The 16,603-nt window shown below is 32.9% G+C and overlaps 1 protein-coding gene across 1 annotated transcript in view; it reads right to left on the bottom strand.

Annotated features, from left to right (window-relative positions):
* LOC103599697 (transmembrane protein 56-like) overlaps positions 1-16,105 on the bottom strand; it is a 45,102-nt gene extending 28,997 nt beyond the window's left edge. Inside the window, exons 1-4 of the mRNA XM_008583842.1 lie at positions 15,946-16,105; positions 12,555-12,644; positions 10,146-10,204; positions 7,960-8,054 (exon numbers count right to left, since the gene is read on the bottom strand). Of these exons, the coding sequence (XP_008582064.1) occupies positions 7,960-8,054; positions 10,146-10,204; positions 12,555-12,644; positions 15,946-16,100 (399 nt within the window). The 5' untranslated portion in view covers positions 16,101-16,105. The remainder of the gene's footprint in view (positions 1-7,959; positions 8,055-10,145; positions 10,205-12,554; positions 12,645-15,945) is intronic.
* Between the last annotated feature and the right edge of the window lie 498 nt (positions 16,106-16,603).

The raw sequence follows: 16,603 nt of genomic DNA, 5'->3' as shown, positions 1-16,603 counted from the left end.
ATAAACATTTGATTAGGAGATTTGGGGTACTTATCAATGAGAATTATCTTAGGAATTTAAAATTTAGAGCTGGATTACAAGAATTAGGTTTTCAAGACTAATCTATTTACTTTTCTGCTGCAATAGTGCTTTTATTTAAACAAAACAACAATAGGACTAATTAACAGTGGGAATTAGCAGTAATTAATAGTAGGACTAATTAAAAAAAACTTGTGAAAAAATATTTTTATGTTTTCTTCTGCCTCTTTAAGGATATTTAAATGTATTAGGCTATATTATTGTATGTTTTTAAGATAATAAACATAATACTTATTAAAAGGAGAATGTAAATACAATAGGACTAATTAAAGTTATTACCTAGATCAAATAGAAAATAATGAAATGTTTCCTTCTGTCCCATGATACAGTGGAATATTTTTACTCTTTCTGTTTCCTTTTCTAATAATACTTCTCTGAACTGCCTGCAGCCTTTAGGACAGTTTCATAGAGGTCTTAGAAAATACACAGTATTTATTGCTGTAGATTAAACTAACACTGTCTCAATAGAAATCACAACAGTTAACCCAATGGGCAAAATCAAAGATGGACTGTTATTGCTCATGATTGCAAAACACTTGAGTTGCATCATTCATTGTTGGGAACTGCAAATCATGGTTGCCTCGATTTTTTTGCATCATGGGAATAAATTTCCAGGGATGCAGGGTTTTCAGTGGTGAAGTGGTAAAACCAGGACAGTCTTGGGCAGGCCACTCCCATCTTTGTTTTATTTTAAGTTCATTTTAATACATAATAGAAATCACATTTGCAGCTAGGAAACAAAGGGATGAGAAAAGAACAAATGTCTGACCTCTCTAATTCATCCAGCATAAAGAAATATTTTAAAGGTAATAGGAAACAAATTGCCAGTCACAATTCAAGTTCCTGAATATTTTGTATCCTTTAAAAAAAAAAAGTTTTGGTGACTTATCCAAAGTTTAGGTGAGTTTTTCCAAAAGAATTGGTTGGAATATTTGAATTAAGAATAGGTTAGAGGACCAAGTAATTGTGTTTAGCTGTAGATCCTCCATGTTAAATAAGAAAGCTGAAATGTTCTGCTTTTCTCTTCCTCCATAGTTAAGCTCTGCAGTGAATTAGAGCAAAGGAGAACTTCTATGAAAATGTATACAACTAGAACATGACTCTTGGGGGTGTAAAAAAAGTTATTTTCGTGAGATTTTATTTGAATCAGACAAAATCTTAGAAATATTTTTATTAATATAATCCCTTCCTATAATTAATTCGTGTATGTAATAAACATTCACTCTTCTTTTTTAAGGATAAATTTTCTCATTCATAACATTGCCTTTTGCCCCTTAATTAAAGATGGCTCTTTCTCCAATCTATTTTTCCTAACAATTTTCATCTTCTTTTGGTTGTTTTAAGTCTATGGCATTCTACGTAACTATGTCCAGTGTTTAGAGAATATGACAGACCAGACTTCTGCAAAATATTATGAGTTAATGTCTTCCTGAGGTCAGCCAAAATCCCTGCTAAATTATTTACTGTATCCTTCAAATAAATAGTTTTTCCAAAAATGTGGTCCAATTCCAAAATTTGTTTCATTTTTATGACTTCTAAAATATTTTAAAGTACACACCCCAAAGTCATGTAAAGTATTTAAAAAATACAGTAGCAATAGCCTGAGTCTTAAACTTTCAAAAACAATTCTAAAAATTTCATTCTAGTTAATATTACTTTAAAAATACAAAAAAATAAATTCATGAAATATACTATGTGTAAGACATGTTTTGAGAGTTTAAAAGATTATTTGTTCCAACTCCTTTCATACCGGTATAGAATTAAAGTAACTATTAATACCTAGGTCATGAGTTTGGATGCCCATACCAGTCAGCCACACACACACACACACACACACACAAAAAGTAATTATTAAGCAAAATACAAAATTAAACTCAAATAAAACCTGACTTTATGATATTCTTTAAATGTTAAAAAAAGTTACTAGTAAACACAGGACATTTGATATGCTGTTTTCATTTAAACAACTTTGGATAAAGTGCAAATTCTCCACACCTTGAGGAAACTTTCTTTAGAATTTGTAAAAAATCAGTCATAACATCCTAGCCCTTCTCTTAATTTCTCTCCTCTTCCCAAAGAGAATGGTTAGTTTTCTGATTTCTAGCACAGCAGTTCTCTATGTGTGGTTTCCAGACCAGCAACATCAGAATTACCTGGTGTGAAGGATACTGACTAAGAAGATATTAATGAGATAGAAATAAAACACGTGTAGTTTAGAAGACCAAAGTCCTTAGCATAGAAGGCCAAAGCCTGTAGTTTAGAGGACAAAAGTGCTTAGTTTAGGGGCCAAAGCCCAACCCTTTAGGAAAACATGTAGGCATGCTAAGATTAAGAAAGACCAGAAAACTTTCACAGGACTAAAGCCTTTGATGTAGGTAAGAGAATTGAAACAGTGAAAAATGGGTGCTCTGGGGGCAGATGCCCTTAGTTCAGCTAAACCTAAATGATGGGAAAGAATGTGAGGTAAAATCTTCAAGGATATTCTGCTAGTTAGTGTTTGGGAGACGTTCCTCATCTCACCCTAAGCTGTTTCTTTGAGTTTCTTAGGGAGTTAGGCGCTTTGGTGGTTATCTCATTGTTTCTTTTGGGACATCACATAGCTTAGTTTTATGACTCCTTTTAATGGTAAATTGTTTGAACTATTTTAAGTTACACATGCTTTAATGAAGATTGTTACATAGCCAGTTTGTTTATGTTTTCACTGTGATTGATTAACCATCTGTTTTTCTTCTGTAACTTTCTTGTCTTTACAATAAAAACTGAGGCAAAAACTGACTTGGGGCTGTGCCTGGGCTCTCCTCTCTTGAAGGAGTTTTCCCTTGGTGCAGTCCCTTTGGGCTTCTCATTGCTCTGAATGGGCTCAAGTAATCTTTTGCATCTCCATCACTCTGTGAGAGGTGACAACCTGGGAACTTGCTAGGTATGCATATTCTAGGGCCCCATGCTGGACACAGTGAATAGGAAACCCTGGGGATGGGACCAGCAATCTGTGTTTTAACAGGCTCTCCAGATGATTGTAATGTATATTAAAGTGAGAGAACTGTTGTCCTAGCCTAGAGATAACTAAAGATCTTTAAGCCCTTAGGAGCTAACTCGCTACTTTTCTGAAACTGTGGTTAGTGAAGGTTTACAAAGACTTCCACCAGATCCCAGAGCTTTATCAAGGTGGGACCTGCTACATTCCACCTTGAATGTAAGCTGAGCCAAGTGTCTACACAGAGCTCTCCACCTGTCTGTCAGAGCCCCTTATAAGTATCCATATTCCCTGTGCCTCACTCACTATTGAATCCATTAAGCCTACCCCAGTACCTGGCCCATGTTTCCTGGCTTGGACCTTGACTGCTCAACAGCATTAAACAAGCACATCGCCTCTAAAGTCAAAATCTTAAGAGTCCTTCAGGCTTATTTCTGAGTGGGCAAAAGGACTAAAAGAGCATTCCATTCTAAAAGGGCATTCCATTCCAAAAGAGAAGGAAAATATATAGATTTCAATTTTGTAAAGAAATCAGAACAGAATTAAAGATCATTAAATTTGTTATGAGAAAAAAATGTCTGAAGTTTAATCTCCAAACTTTGTTACAATTTAGATTAGTCAAGCAAGGCAGGTAAAAGAGAATGTACTTACTAGAATTACTTACTGGCAAGTAAAAGAGGTAGGGAAATTTGAGGGCTATGTACCAGCTACGTATCAGAAGAAAAACATCTAGAAGCAGGTGATTAGTGAGCACACTAGCAAACTAAGGAGTAATCGGATGTAGTCTAAAAGAAAGATAAACCAGGGTTATAGCTCTGTCCTTACTAGCTGTGTGACTTTGTGGCTATTATTGAATTTCTCTGACCCTCTTCCAAGAACTCTATAAAATAGGGTTAATACTTTTAATGGGACTGTTTGTTAGGACTGTATGGCTGCCATTACCACCATCACCATCATCATCCTTTATAAAACAAAGGAATGAGAGTTAAAATTAACTGGTAGATAAAAGTGTTTAAGAATGCCTTTTGATACCACCACTATATTCTATTGCTGATAGTAGAATTTCCATAAATATTTATTGGCTAACTGACTATTATAAATCTTTCAAAAACTTAATCTATTTGTGTCATTCATTATGATAATTAAGCAATTAAGTTTAGGAGGAGGGATAGTTAATGATCAAAGGCTGGTGGTATGGAGGCGAGGATTTGAATCCTAGATATTTTGGCAACCTTGGGCAAAGCTGACCTGAATTTTAGTTTCTCCATTTGTTAAATGGGCATAATACCATATTTATAGGAGGATTGATGTGAGAATAAAATAAGAAGTATACTGAGAGCAATGAGGAAAAATACTGAAACAGAAAAGGCACTCAAAAAAAGAAAAAAAATTTTTTAGTTAAAAGTGAAATTAAACCAGGCAATTTTTCTTAACATAAAGAAGATAAAATAAGTTGAAAGACAAGATCTAAAAGAACCTCTTCCTTTCTGCTTAGATAAAATCCTTCATCTCTAGTTACTGATACAGGGGTAACTACACAGGCCTAAGGGTCAGGCCTGAATGATCATGGAGAATGAATGATAAGACTGATCAGCATCACAATTAGGAAGGATTGAAAGGTAGGTTCATTACTGCTATTTTTACTATAAAAGATACATTATGTGAACAAATCACCCCTCAAAAAGTAATATTACTCTCTAATTGTTACAGGAAAACATCCACGTTGAAAAGGAAAATGAATACTTCTAAGGGTAAACTGTTTTATTGATCCAATGCATTGAAATGGACTCTGAAAATTACTGAGTTCTATTACCCACAGATATTTTAGACAAGTCTCCAAAAGCTCTTCCAATTTGCCCCTTAGTCTATGCCTGAACAGCTCCATGGAGAGCAGTATAAGTCTTGGGATTGCTATTCGAAAGTTCCAGAACTATACCACACTCTCTCTAACTTCCACCTGCCTGTCCTACTTCTGATCCTGGCAATCCAAAAAAGACAAATCTCTTTTTCATATGATGATAACTTTTCTAATATTTAAAGACAGGACATGTCTGTCTTCTTTCCAGGTACCATTTCCACATTTCTCAGGTAAAGACCCTTCTGGCTAATGCCTTTCAAAGTTCCTGAGCCCTATTAACTGCCAGTATTCACAAAACAAAAACAAAAACAAAACAAACAACAAAAACCAATCACCCACTTGGTGAAAGAACCATTTACAAATGATAATCTCTTCACATTAAGTGGTTAAATCACATACAGATACACCTTTCTGAGGGTGCCAAGCCACCTTTCTGAAGAGAATTTTAGCAGAATATATCAATATCCGTAAAATGTACATACAATTTGCCCAGGAATTCCACTTCTACAAAATTATTCTTTGAAAATAATTATTCATGTGCACAAATAGGAAGATATAAGGATGTTCACTCAAAGTTACATAAAATAATGAAATATACACACACAACAATGGGTAATTTGATAAACATTATTATACATCCATGTGCCACCAATAGAGATAATGATAAAGCCAGTTAGTCTGAGAATAAAAACATTTTCAGTACTTGCAAAAAGACTAAGAGTTTACCTCCTTCACACCCTTTTTTAGAATATTATTTGAGGATATGCTGTGATAAAATAAGTGAGTAAACCGACAAAGTTAAGGACATTGCATCCAGGAAACAGCGAATCCAACCCAGGAGAAGACAGACAGGGAGCCCCAGGACATTGGGCAGCAGACCCAGAGAGCAATCTCTTCAGATTGCAGCAGGAGAATGGCAAGCTCTAAAGGCAAGAATCTGGGAAAAGATGGTTGCAGAGATGTGATATCATCCTTGAGAATAGGAAATAACTCAGATATGTGGTAAAGGCAAATAATGCAATAAAAAAAGGAACGCAATTAGAAACTCCAAGAAAAAATTAGACAGGCAAATGTAATCCTGGTCCTGCAGTGAACAATTTTAGTATAATCATAATAAACACTTTATTGACTTTCTATATGCAGGATCAACTGGATATAAAGAAACTTAATATGACTACAGAACAGAGGTAAATATTTTTATATCTCGTCAATTCAAAAGCACAAGTACAAATGACAGTAACTGCAAAGCAAACTGGGTGTTACAGAAGTAGAAGAAAGGACAGGAGCACTAACACCTTCACTTTAAAATTTATGCTATAGAAAAGATGCTATGGAACCAGAAATAAAAGTATTTGTAGTTTTAAAAGGAAATGAGAGACAACTAGCATTACTTTAACTACATTGTGTGGAAAAGAGAAGGCAAACAGAGGTATGAGAGTTAAATTCTATCCATCACAGCAAGAAGACATGGTTCTTGTTATTTAACATGGTTATCTAACACTGACAGATTAAGAAGTGTACAGTCTCCGAAAATGGCCACCATCAACGCCTTCCCTCCCTGTATGTGCATAGTGTTCCTCATATTGAGAGGTGAAGCCTTATTTCCCTCCCCTTGAACCTGGCCTGCTCTTAGCAACTCACTTGACCAATAAAATGCAATGGAATTAACGTTCTGAGTCATCAGAAGCTAGGTCATAAGAAGCCTTGCAGTTTTTTCTGGGTCTCTTGGAACAATCATCCTTGAAATGCTCACATTCAGAATACAGTTGCCAGGCTGTGAGAAACCCTAGAGACATGATGGGGCCACATACAGATATTCTAATTGACAACTCCCACTGAGCTCCCAGCAAAGAACCAGCAGCAACTGCCAGCCACATGAACAAGTCCAGTAGATATCCACCCCACTTGAGTCCTTAGATGACTCCAGTCCCAACTGCCATCTAACAGCACCCACTTGAGACCTCAAGCAAGAACTGCCCTGCCTTCTTATTTTAATATCATTAAGAACACACAAGTCAGTGAGTTTCAACCAACCACAATCATTACTCTAATTAATGATCAAAATGTCACAATTATAACCAAAAGGAGAGCCTTCATGTTGGATCCTGTGTCCTTTTGACACAACCCCATTACTTTTTTAATAGGTTCCTTTCTTTCTGACACAAGATCACCAGGGTTGCTTTGTTGTATACAATGATTCAATATGTAAAACAAAATTTTAAGTTTAATGCTTCAGTAGTCTTGCTTCTATATTTTCTGATCCTGTACATCAATATGTCAATGACTTTTCAAGCATTTAATCCAATACACCCATGGCAGATAGCATCGTGTATGACACATACTTCCATGGGCATAGACATAAGTTTCATGTTATGTGTAATTCCCTGTTACTTACATCTATCTATTATTTACAAATATCTATCTTGAGCTTGTTGGTATCTTTACATTGAAAATATAATTGGTTGTAAGAAACCTAACAAACATGCAAGGGATATAAAGTTGCTAGTTTCAAATGTATGTGCAGAAAAATAATTTTAGATAATGGAATTTAATATACTTTACTGCCTGAGATTTGTTGCAAGAATCCTCTATTAACCTCAGTATTGGAATTCTGATGAAGTCTCTTAGCAAGATTCCCCTAGTGTTCCAGCCTACTTAAATGTAATTATGCATGTACATGTAATTGTACATGGAATTAAAGAAAATAAATATTTTAGTTAGTTATACAAGAATCTATACATACCTCTGGCTATTAAATCATAAATTCAACTAAATAGACAAATATTCTAAAGTTTTTAAGTGAAAATCCAAGGACTTATGGTCATCTGCCTGTCTCAAAGTTTATGAATACAAATAGACACACTAATACAGACACACATGTAAAGTTATTATCTTAGTTAATAAACAAGATATCATAACAACAATCCCTGGATACATTCGGAGATGATCTTTATAATTTGAGAATTGTATGTCTAGATTTATGTTCACCTTTCAGTCACTATTCCTAATCTTGTTTGCTTGTTATCTTACTGTAAATCCTGGCACTCACCAGTATAAGGTAGTAGGCATACAGTGACACACAATGGTGAATTATATAAAATTTGTCACCGATCATTTTCCAATACAAAATGAGAATCAACAAATCTGTAAGAAGAAAAAAAGATATTACATAGGAAGAAAGCTGCATTGTTTTGCAAATGTATTTAACTTTCACCCAATAATTTGTCACTCTCCACTCTGAGCCCTTTGTCCACTTAGAGCACTTTGTTCATACCTCAGCTAGTCCAATTACTCACGTTATCATAAAGCATCTGCTCCTGCATACCTGTATCATTCATTCTACTGTGGCTCCTCCAAAATAAGGTAGAAAAGGTACAAAATGACTAACTCATTTATAACACAAACTCAACAAAAAATATTTTAAAAAATCAGAGGATGTAATTAAATATTAATTCAAAAAAGTAAAACCATCAAGAACTATGACTATTAAAAAGACAAAGAGAGAGATCAAGACATCAAGTTTTCTTTAAAGAGTCATGAATAGAAAGATCATGATTTAGAAAATAGTTTAATTTAGCAAATTAGAAATTGCTCAAAATGTTAACACAACTATTTTCTTTACTAATTGGTAAACATGAAATGAAAACATGGAAACAAATGGCTATCATAAATGGAGACCAGGGGATGATTCAGGCTTTAGGGGGTTACAGCTTATATAATGTGGGAACCTTCTTTTATAAAAACAAAAATTTCTAATACAAAACTAGATACAAATATTTAGAAAGAGAAAATTAATAATCAAATTAAAGGTTTTAAAGAGAAAACAAATACTACAAATCAGAAAATCAAGAAATACAACATTATTAGTAATTACCTGTCTGATAAACCGCCCTAAATATATTTATTTTCCTTACATATTTTGGCTGTATGCTCTTTGGTCACCTACTTATATGACAATGATTTTGCAATATGTTTTATAAAGAGAATAAAATAGAATTCACTTTGCATACAGCTTGGTTTAGAAAAGTTTGTTTCCACTTACAACTCTTGTTTGTAAGTTTTTTTGGATTATTATCTTATTTGGGAAAACCTTGATCAAGTTTCTTTCATACAAGACTTCCTGAGGAAAGACTATACTCTGAATTGACATTTATTAACTTATTGTGTTATCCTTGTCAATGACATCATTTTGTGTCAAATAAACAAATCTTTTTCTAATGTGTTCACATGGTTCACTCTTCTTTTAATTGGGCTATCAGATATTCCAACAGCCTTTTCATTATTTCTATTCAAAATTTTCTCTCTTCCTCTAATTGAATGACTATGTTTTGGTATATATTTTTTTGTTATAATTCACTTCTTGATGGCAGAAAATTTTCTATTGAGTTCATCACTTATGTTTGTCACTTTTGTTTCATATTTCATTGATTTTATTTGGATTTTCTTTCAGTTATTTAGTAAGTTTAAAAATTACATAATAGAGTTTTCTATATAAAAGTTCAAATCAAAAATCTGTTCTTTCTTTCCTGTTTTATTAAGATGATCCAAAATGTCTTTTCAAGGGAGAGGGAGTAGGAGAGAGATTGAATAAGGGACATAAAGAGTAAGTATGATTTATAACAATGAATGTGCTAATAAAAAATAAATTTTTTAAAAAATGTCTTTTCAAATTGTAACAGGACATAGCCTCAACTTAACTTCCTCTTTGCCTCAGAGTAAAAAAGGCTACTCCAACTCCATCCAACATCAGGGAAAATATGACAGACAGGAATGTGGAGTAGAAAGAGTCCACAACCTTAACAGGTTAAAGCTAAAATAGCTTACTTTTGCAAATTTTACCAAAACAATACAAAACCATGACTGTTGGAACATATGTCAAGGGCCCTTACAAGTGGAGAACCCTGAGGCTTAACCTACATTAGTTTCACAGTAATTATACCTGAGAGACTCTTTAGGTCAGAGAGGGACCATAGCTAATAAAAAATGTCCAGGCCTCAGTTGTTTGCAGCCCCACTCTGCAACTCTGATCTTCAGAGAGAATCAGAAAGCCAATAACAACAACAAAAAAAAAGTTTCATGCTCTACCATCATCGCAGGTATTTCTTCTTCTGTATGGGTCCTAAAAGATACTTTTCAAATGAATAAACCAAAAGCATATACTACGTATTCTTTGTATAATTTCATATTCTTTGGATAATTTTAAAAGAAATAGACAATGAACAACATATCACATACCAGAAATGAGGTAGCCTGAAGTAATAGCAATATTCATTTTCACAAGTGATGGATCACCCCTATAAATATTAAAAAAAAAAAAAGTTTCATTTTTTTTTTTTTTTAGCTCATGGGTTATAGGTGACAGCTACTTTTTTTCTACTGAGATATAAATATAATGAAAATGCTTTTTATAGATTCTCAAATGGTAAACTGACATTTCAAATAGAAATTGTAAAATGCAATAACTGTTTAGCAGAACTGTGATATATCCTGTGATACTGGTGCTAGCAGACATGCTGTTTCCAGGATAACCTGAACCCACAGCCACTAAGGAAATCTGGTAGCCTTCCTGTCCAAGATGAATTGTTTTAATTAAGAGATCTATGTAGTTCACACCCGCCATGAGGTTTACTCTAGGCCCAAGCCAGTCTCCAAAATTTCCTTGAGAATAAACCAACTCTTGGAATTCACACTCGGCTCATATCGCTAAAGCACCTAATGCTAATTCATTTTGAGGTCCCCAATAACAGGAACAGACCTCCTGAGGGTAGCTAAGAGAACCCAGTGCATTTTCTGAACCTAATTTTGTGGAACTATTCCCAAAATCTCCAAATCCAGGGGCATGGCATAAGGTTTGTTTTTTTTTTAATTGGAAAGGCATCATCCATTCTACCAGTGGCAATTACAATGGACTTGGAGGATTCCTAAGGGCCCACTACAGTTCACACTCCAAAGTACTAAGTCCCCTAAGGAGTGTCTCACTAGTAATTCTGGATCCTATTCTAAACCTATCAATGCACAACGTATTGTGTTAGCTATGATAGTACTTCTAACTGCATGACTAATCATAGTTTCTTATATATATTAGCTAAAAATTCTAATAAAGTAATTTTTCCAAAAGATAACAAGATTTTTACAAATGCGGTTTCATATGATTTGTGTGCAAAAGGACTCAAATGGAATTCCAGATGCTGATTTTTTTTCCGATTCCTTATTCTGAATCAGAGGCTCAAATACCTCAAGAAATCATCTAGCCCACTTCTAATTTTGAGGCAATATAGTACAAGTATTATTATCATCATTCTACTGAGGACTATAGGGATTTGCCTATTATCACACAATTAGGAAATGATCAGGACAGTTTAAATCTGCTGTTTTGACCCTTACACATTTCAAGATGCTACTCTTTTGACCTATTAATGCTCTTCCAAAAAACAAATGCAAATTATCAGTCGTTTATCTGATTTATAATACGAAGTACTCCTGAAATTAATGCAAAATAAAACTGACAACAGCTAAACTACAAATGGAAAGACTTAGCAGAAGTCATTCCTCTTTACAAATTTTGATCTGCAAATATGACCCAGAAAAATAGGACTTGGAATAAATCATGACATAAAAGAAAATGCAAAAATATCAAAAATTATATTAGATTAAAGTTTGATAAGGCAAAGGCAAAAACTGACCAATGAATCAAATCTCCACTATAAAATTTACTTAGCAAAAGAACTGACTCTGCTGACAATCATGTATGTAAAATAAAAATAAAAATTTCTCTAAAAGATAGAAATTGTTTAGACTATACAAAAATCTGGTCAAGAAATTAAGTTTGCTAAATTGATTCACTTTGAAAATATCTTCCCAATAAAAATTTATCAACATTGGTATAATTTCATTTTTATGAATAAAAAACAGCATACTTGCAATCAAATAGTAGTGGCCAAAAGACCTGGTTAAATTGCCCTACATTCCCCAGAGCCCACAACTACCACATCCCAATGCAATGCTTTCTCAAAACACACCTCCTCTCTCAAACTAAACAGAACTTGGCCTTCTCAGATAATGCCAGGAAATGCTGTTTGCAAAACTTCTGCCACTGAAATCATATTTAAATTTTTCAAAAAGAACCATCTTACAAATTATCTTATTACCAAACATAGTTATTATTAGTGCTTCAAATCTTTTCATGTGGTATTAAATTCCTCTCACATGTCCATCTATAATTCTCACTTCATTTCTTTGACATTAAATGACAGATCAAATATTAATTTGAATACAAAGTGTTAAGTAGACATTATCCAAGTTGACTATCTGATCACAATAATGACTCGTTTTTGCTCAGAACTGTGCTAACAATAATTTGGTTTTACTAACAGCATAATGTTTAATAGTATAAATGTTTACATCATCATCATATTCTCCTTGTTTCAGATAACAATTATGATACTAAGGTAAACTGACCCTTATCTGTATTCAAATCTAAAATAAATAATTTTAATGCATTTTGTTGAAATAAGTCTGAACACAAGCATTTTAATAAAGTATATACCATCAATAAGCTTTCTGTTTTAAAGTAAGAAAGGTTCTTATTAATAATTAATATCAAAACACAAATCAAATTGACTATCATAGAAAGAAACAGCTTACCAAAGTGGATCAATTATAGTAGCCTCATCAAAAAAGAAAAGGTACAGGCCAAAACCCACAACCACCAGGGAATGGCATGTAGATGCTACCCTGAAATAAAACAAGATACACACAAAGATTTTAGACTCTGCAATAAATTTTAACTCATCCTGGTAAGCTACTTAATATTCTGAACAAGTTAGAACTCGAAATATTTAAATATAGGAGTAGAGTACATCCAAAAGTATAATATAAAACTGCCATTTAAAAATCCAAGGTCCACAACTTTACTTTGGAACGAATGACAAGTAGAATGCTAAAATCTACAATTTCTTGCTCAAAAACTGGTGAATCACTTCTTGGTTAAAAGTTCTAAAGCAGAAGCATACATCATGATGCAGCTGACAAGTATCCTGCAGACAGATGGCAACTGCTAAGGCCACTACCCTGTATCCTGCTCCCAGCTCCATACCCAACAGCATTACTGCAGGCTGAGTTTCCTGCTCCAATCAGCTGGGAATGATTTCCAAATCTACTGGCCTTAACCAACTCTACATTCTTAAAAAAATTCAAATAAATCATGATAGAAAGATTTATTATCTTGGAAATTTGTTTCAAATGTACATTTACATGCATTATTGCACTTGATTCTTGTAACAAGTCTGTGAGAAAGCAAGGGCAGCTATTAAACGTCTTTATTATTATCAAAGCACTTCTAAACAGAAAAATTGATAAATGTATACAGAAAATCCATTTTAAAAAACCCAAGTTTGCCTTTTATGTTAAAGATTATTTTAACAATATATAAAATCAAAGAAAAAAGGGATCAAGTTTTAGTCCCTCGATGATCAAATATTAAAGAGAATGTTATGCAAACACCCAAGCAAAGTTTCTTTTCCTTGCTTCAAAATCTCAGCATGAATTTTGTCCTGTTCCAGGGGCTTACCCGTTTTGTTTTTTTTTTACCATGGTTATTCTCTGAGAGTCTAAACAAAGTTTGTATTGTTCTCTGGGAGCATTTCTTATTTGCATTAAACCATGAGTTATGATAAAAAAGAAAAAAGAAAAAGAAAAGAAACACCCAAGTGAAAGCAAGATGTTCAGAAGACCCAGATCAAGTATTCTTTTAAAGAAGAAAATAAGGTTTAGAAGAAATTGGTTTCTATGAACATATCTTGCTAATAATTTAAGACTCAACCAATACCCAAACACAATGATATGCTACTTAAAGAACTTTATACAGGACACTGTGTATTTATCCATACAATAAAGTTTTTTACCCAACAGTTTCAGATTTCTTACACCTTTGTTGAGAATTTTACACGTAATGAGTTTTTCTCTTCACTAGAATAAAAGTTAAACGGAATAGTAAAGTTTTCTCTCTTGAAATTACTGGTATGCAATGAGTTTCTCTCTAAAACATGACCCCAAGTCTTTAAAAATAAGTGAAATATATCAACCAATATTGAGCTTAATATTAAAAAAATTTCATTGTAACTTGAAAAATCAATTAACTTGATCCAATAGATGATGTGTCCCTAAATAGATACATCATGCTAAATCAAGTCATATTTCAAATGTTCAAGAGCCTCACTAATTTAAAAGCACTGACAAAGAATCCTTTGTAATTACAAAGGATCATTTTAAAGTGAATAATTAACACAATTTATCTGGTTTACGGGTCTGGAATTTTCATTCCAAGCACATCTGTATTCTACTTGAGCATAGCAGGATAAAAATAAAAATTCCTTGATATCAAGTAAAACACTCCATCTAAATAATCATACAGCCAGCTATCTCAAACAGACAAGGAGAGTTAAATTTTGGAGAAGTAGATTTAAAAATTAGTTGTATTTCAATACAACAGGACTTTCATTGCCATAGGTAAGCAACTGGATATAAATAAGAATATTTTTTTAAATTATAAGATATAAGTAACACCTGTAAGTGCATGTATTTTCAAAAAAAGCAATTAAGTACAACAATTTCTCACTTAGAATTAAGCTGTTATCTCTCAAGTAAGCATTTTCAAGTAATTTTTTTTCTTCCTGTCCTTTTTCTGCTGGATAGGTTAGACCACCCATTGTTCAGAGATTCCTGATTACTAGGAAGAATTATGTGTGCTGTATTGATCCATAAGTTTCAAGACTGGAGGCTGAATTTTAAGAAGTATATATGCCCTTTGCTAAAAAAAAAAAAAAAAAAAAAAAAAAAAAAAAAAAAAATAGCCTTTTTTTCCCTTCTTTGCACTCTCTACCTCACAGCTTAAGTCCCATGTAAACCAAGCAGGAGTGGGAAGCAGGAATAAATTTAAGAGAAAGAAAGAGAAGTCACTATTAGAATAGATAAATGAATTTTATGTAATCCCAGGTTCCTTCTTCAAGTAGGAAATCATTTTCCCAATGGTTAATTTCCCACATCATAGAATGACAGTGATAAGACTGAATAACACAAAATATTTTTCAATTTCATCACTTCATTTTCATCTGTACCCTCCTATTTCTTTGGCTTGCATCTACCCAAGATTCAAATGCCTTCACCTATCCTAACCATGGTGAAAAGGAAGTGAAAATTGATCAAAATCTAATCAGAGTATGTACGTTCCCACCTTTTCTTTCCCACCATTCCATTTGTCTTCATATGTTAGAACGAGTTTTTTAAAATCACCATATCTTGCAGGGCCGGCCCATGGCTCACTTGGGAGAGTGTGGTGCTGATAACACCAAGGCCAAGGGTTTGGATCCCTATATAGGGATGGCTGGTTTGCTCACTTGGAAGAGCGTGGTGCTGACAACACCAAGTTAAGGGTTAAGATCCCCTTACCAGTCATCTTTAAAAAAATAAATAAATAATAAAATCACCATATCTCTAGTACAATGCATTTGAATAATATTTTTGTGCTAATCTTAAGACGAGTCATACCTGTTATTTTTCAAAAGTATGTGGAAAAATAATTCTCTCTTTCTGTATGAAAATAACTGTAGCATGTATGAACCTGTCAGTGTAAAGTGAAAAAGAAAACAACTAAAGTCTTATTAAATTCACAGTCTGAGTTATAAAAGTGGATGCTGGCAAAACAATTTGGCTCAGAGAAGAATGCAAAACAGTACACTTCCACAGTCAGCTGAAGTCAATTTAATCTTCACACAATTGCCCATAAAGTTAAATAAAATTTTGCTAACATCTTTCCATATAAAAAATCTTAAAATTTTCTTATACTAGTATGAGATCTATTCACTTATCTTTCCTTTTATTCCTAAGGTCAAAGAAAAAAAATTGGCCTTAGATTTTGTTAGGTTCTAAATGAAAGACGTTTAAAAAATATTTTAAATAATTTTATTTCATAAAACTAGTTTCTTTTTTGTTTGTTTTTGTTTTTATATTTAGCCTATTACATTTCCATATGCTTTACCTTGAGTTCCATTCAATCTTCTTTTTGAAGCTGAGACTATTAAAACCTGGAGAAATTTTTGCTGAAAGCCAGTAACTTACAAAGTGGAAAAGAAGCTGAAAGGTGAAAAAGCTGGTACAAATAATGCTGATGACTAGTTTCGTGTTGGTATCCATATTTCTTCAACCTGGTAAGAGAAATAATGACTATAAATTGCTATCTCATGACAAACCTAGGTATTTATTTTTAATTTTAAGGAGTATATACTTGTATTTTTTAATAATTTTAAAAATTTATCACAAATGTAAGAATACAATAGAGAAATAATGACTATAAATTGCTATCTCATGACAAACCTAGGTATTTATTTTTAATTTTAAAGAGTATATACTTGTATTTTTTAATAATTTTAAAAATTTATCACAAATGTAAGAATACAATGAAACTATAAGAATTTCAAACTTTTTGTGTGTTTCTTCACCTTTTTAACATCTATGAGGGTACTGCAAAAAGTTCATGAAAAAATGGAAATGAAAAATGATACAAGTCTTTCTATGAACTTTGTGAAGAACCCTCGTATTGGTCATGAATTTTATATTAGCATTTAAAATAAAAGAAAAAAACATCTTAAATATCTCTACATTATAAATTTAAGAAGACATTTTAAAATTTTGACATT

The sequence above is a fragment of the Galeopterus variegatus genome, unplaced genomic scaffold (assembly GCF_000696425.1).
Source record: "Galeopterus variegatus unplaced genomic scaffold, G_variegatus-3.0.2 Scaffold3061, whole genome shotgun sequence".
In the NCBI taxonomy this organism is placed as follows: domain Eukaryota; kingdom Metazoa; phylum Chordata; class Mammalia; order Dermoptera; family Cynocephalidae; genus Galeopterus; species Galeopterus variegatus.
The sequence above is the reverse complement of the archived record's forward strand: the minus strand, read 5'-3'. Positions and strand labels throughout refer to the sequence as shown.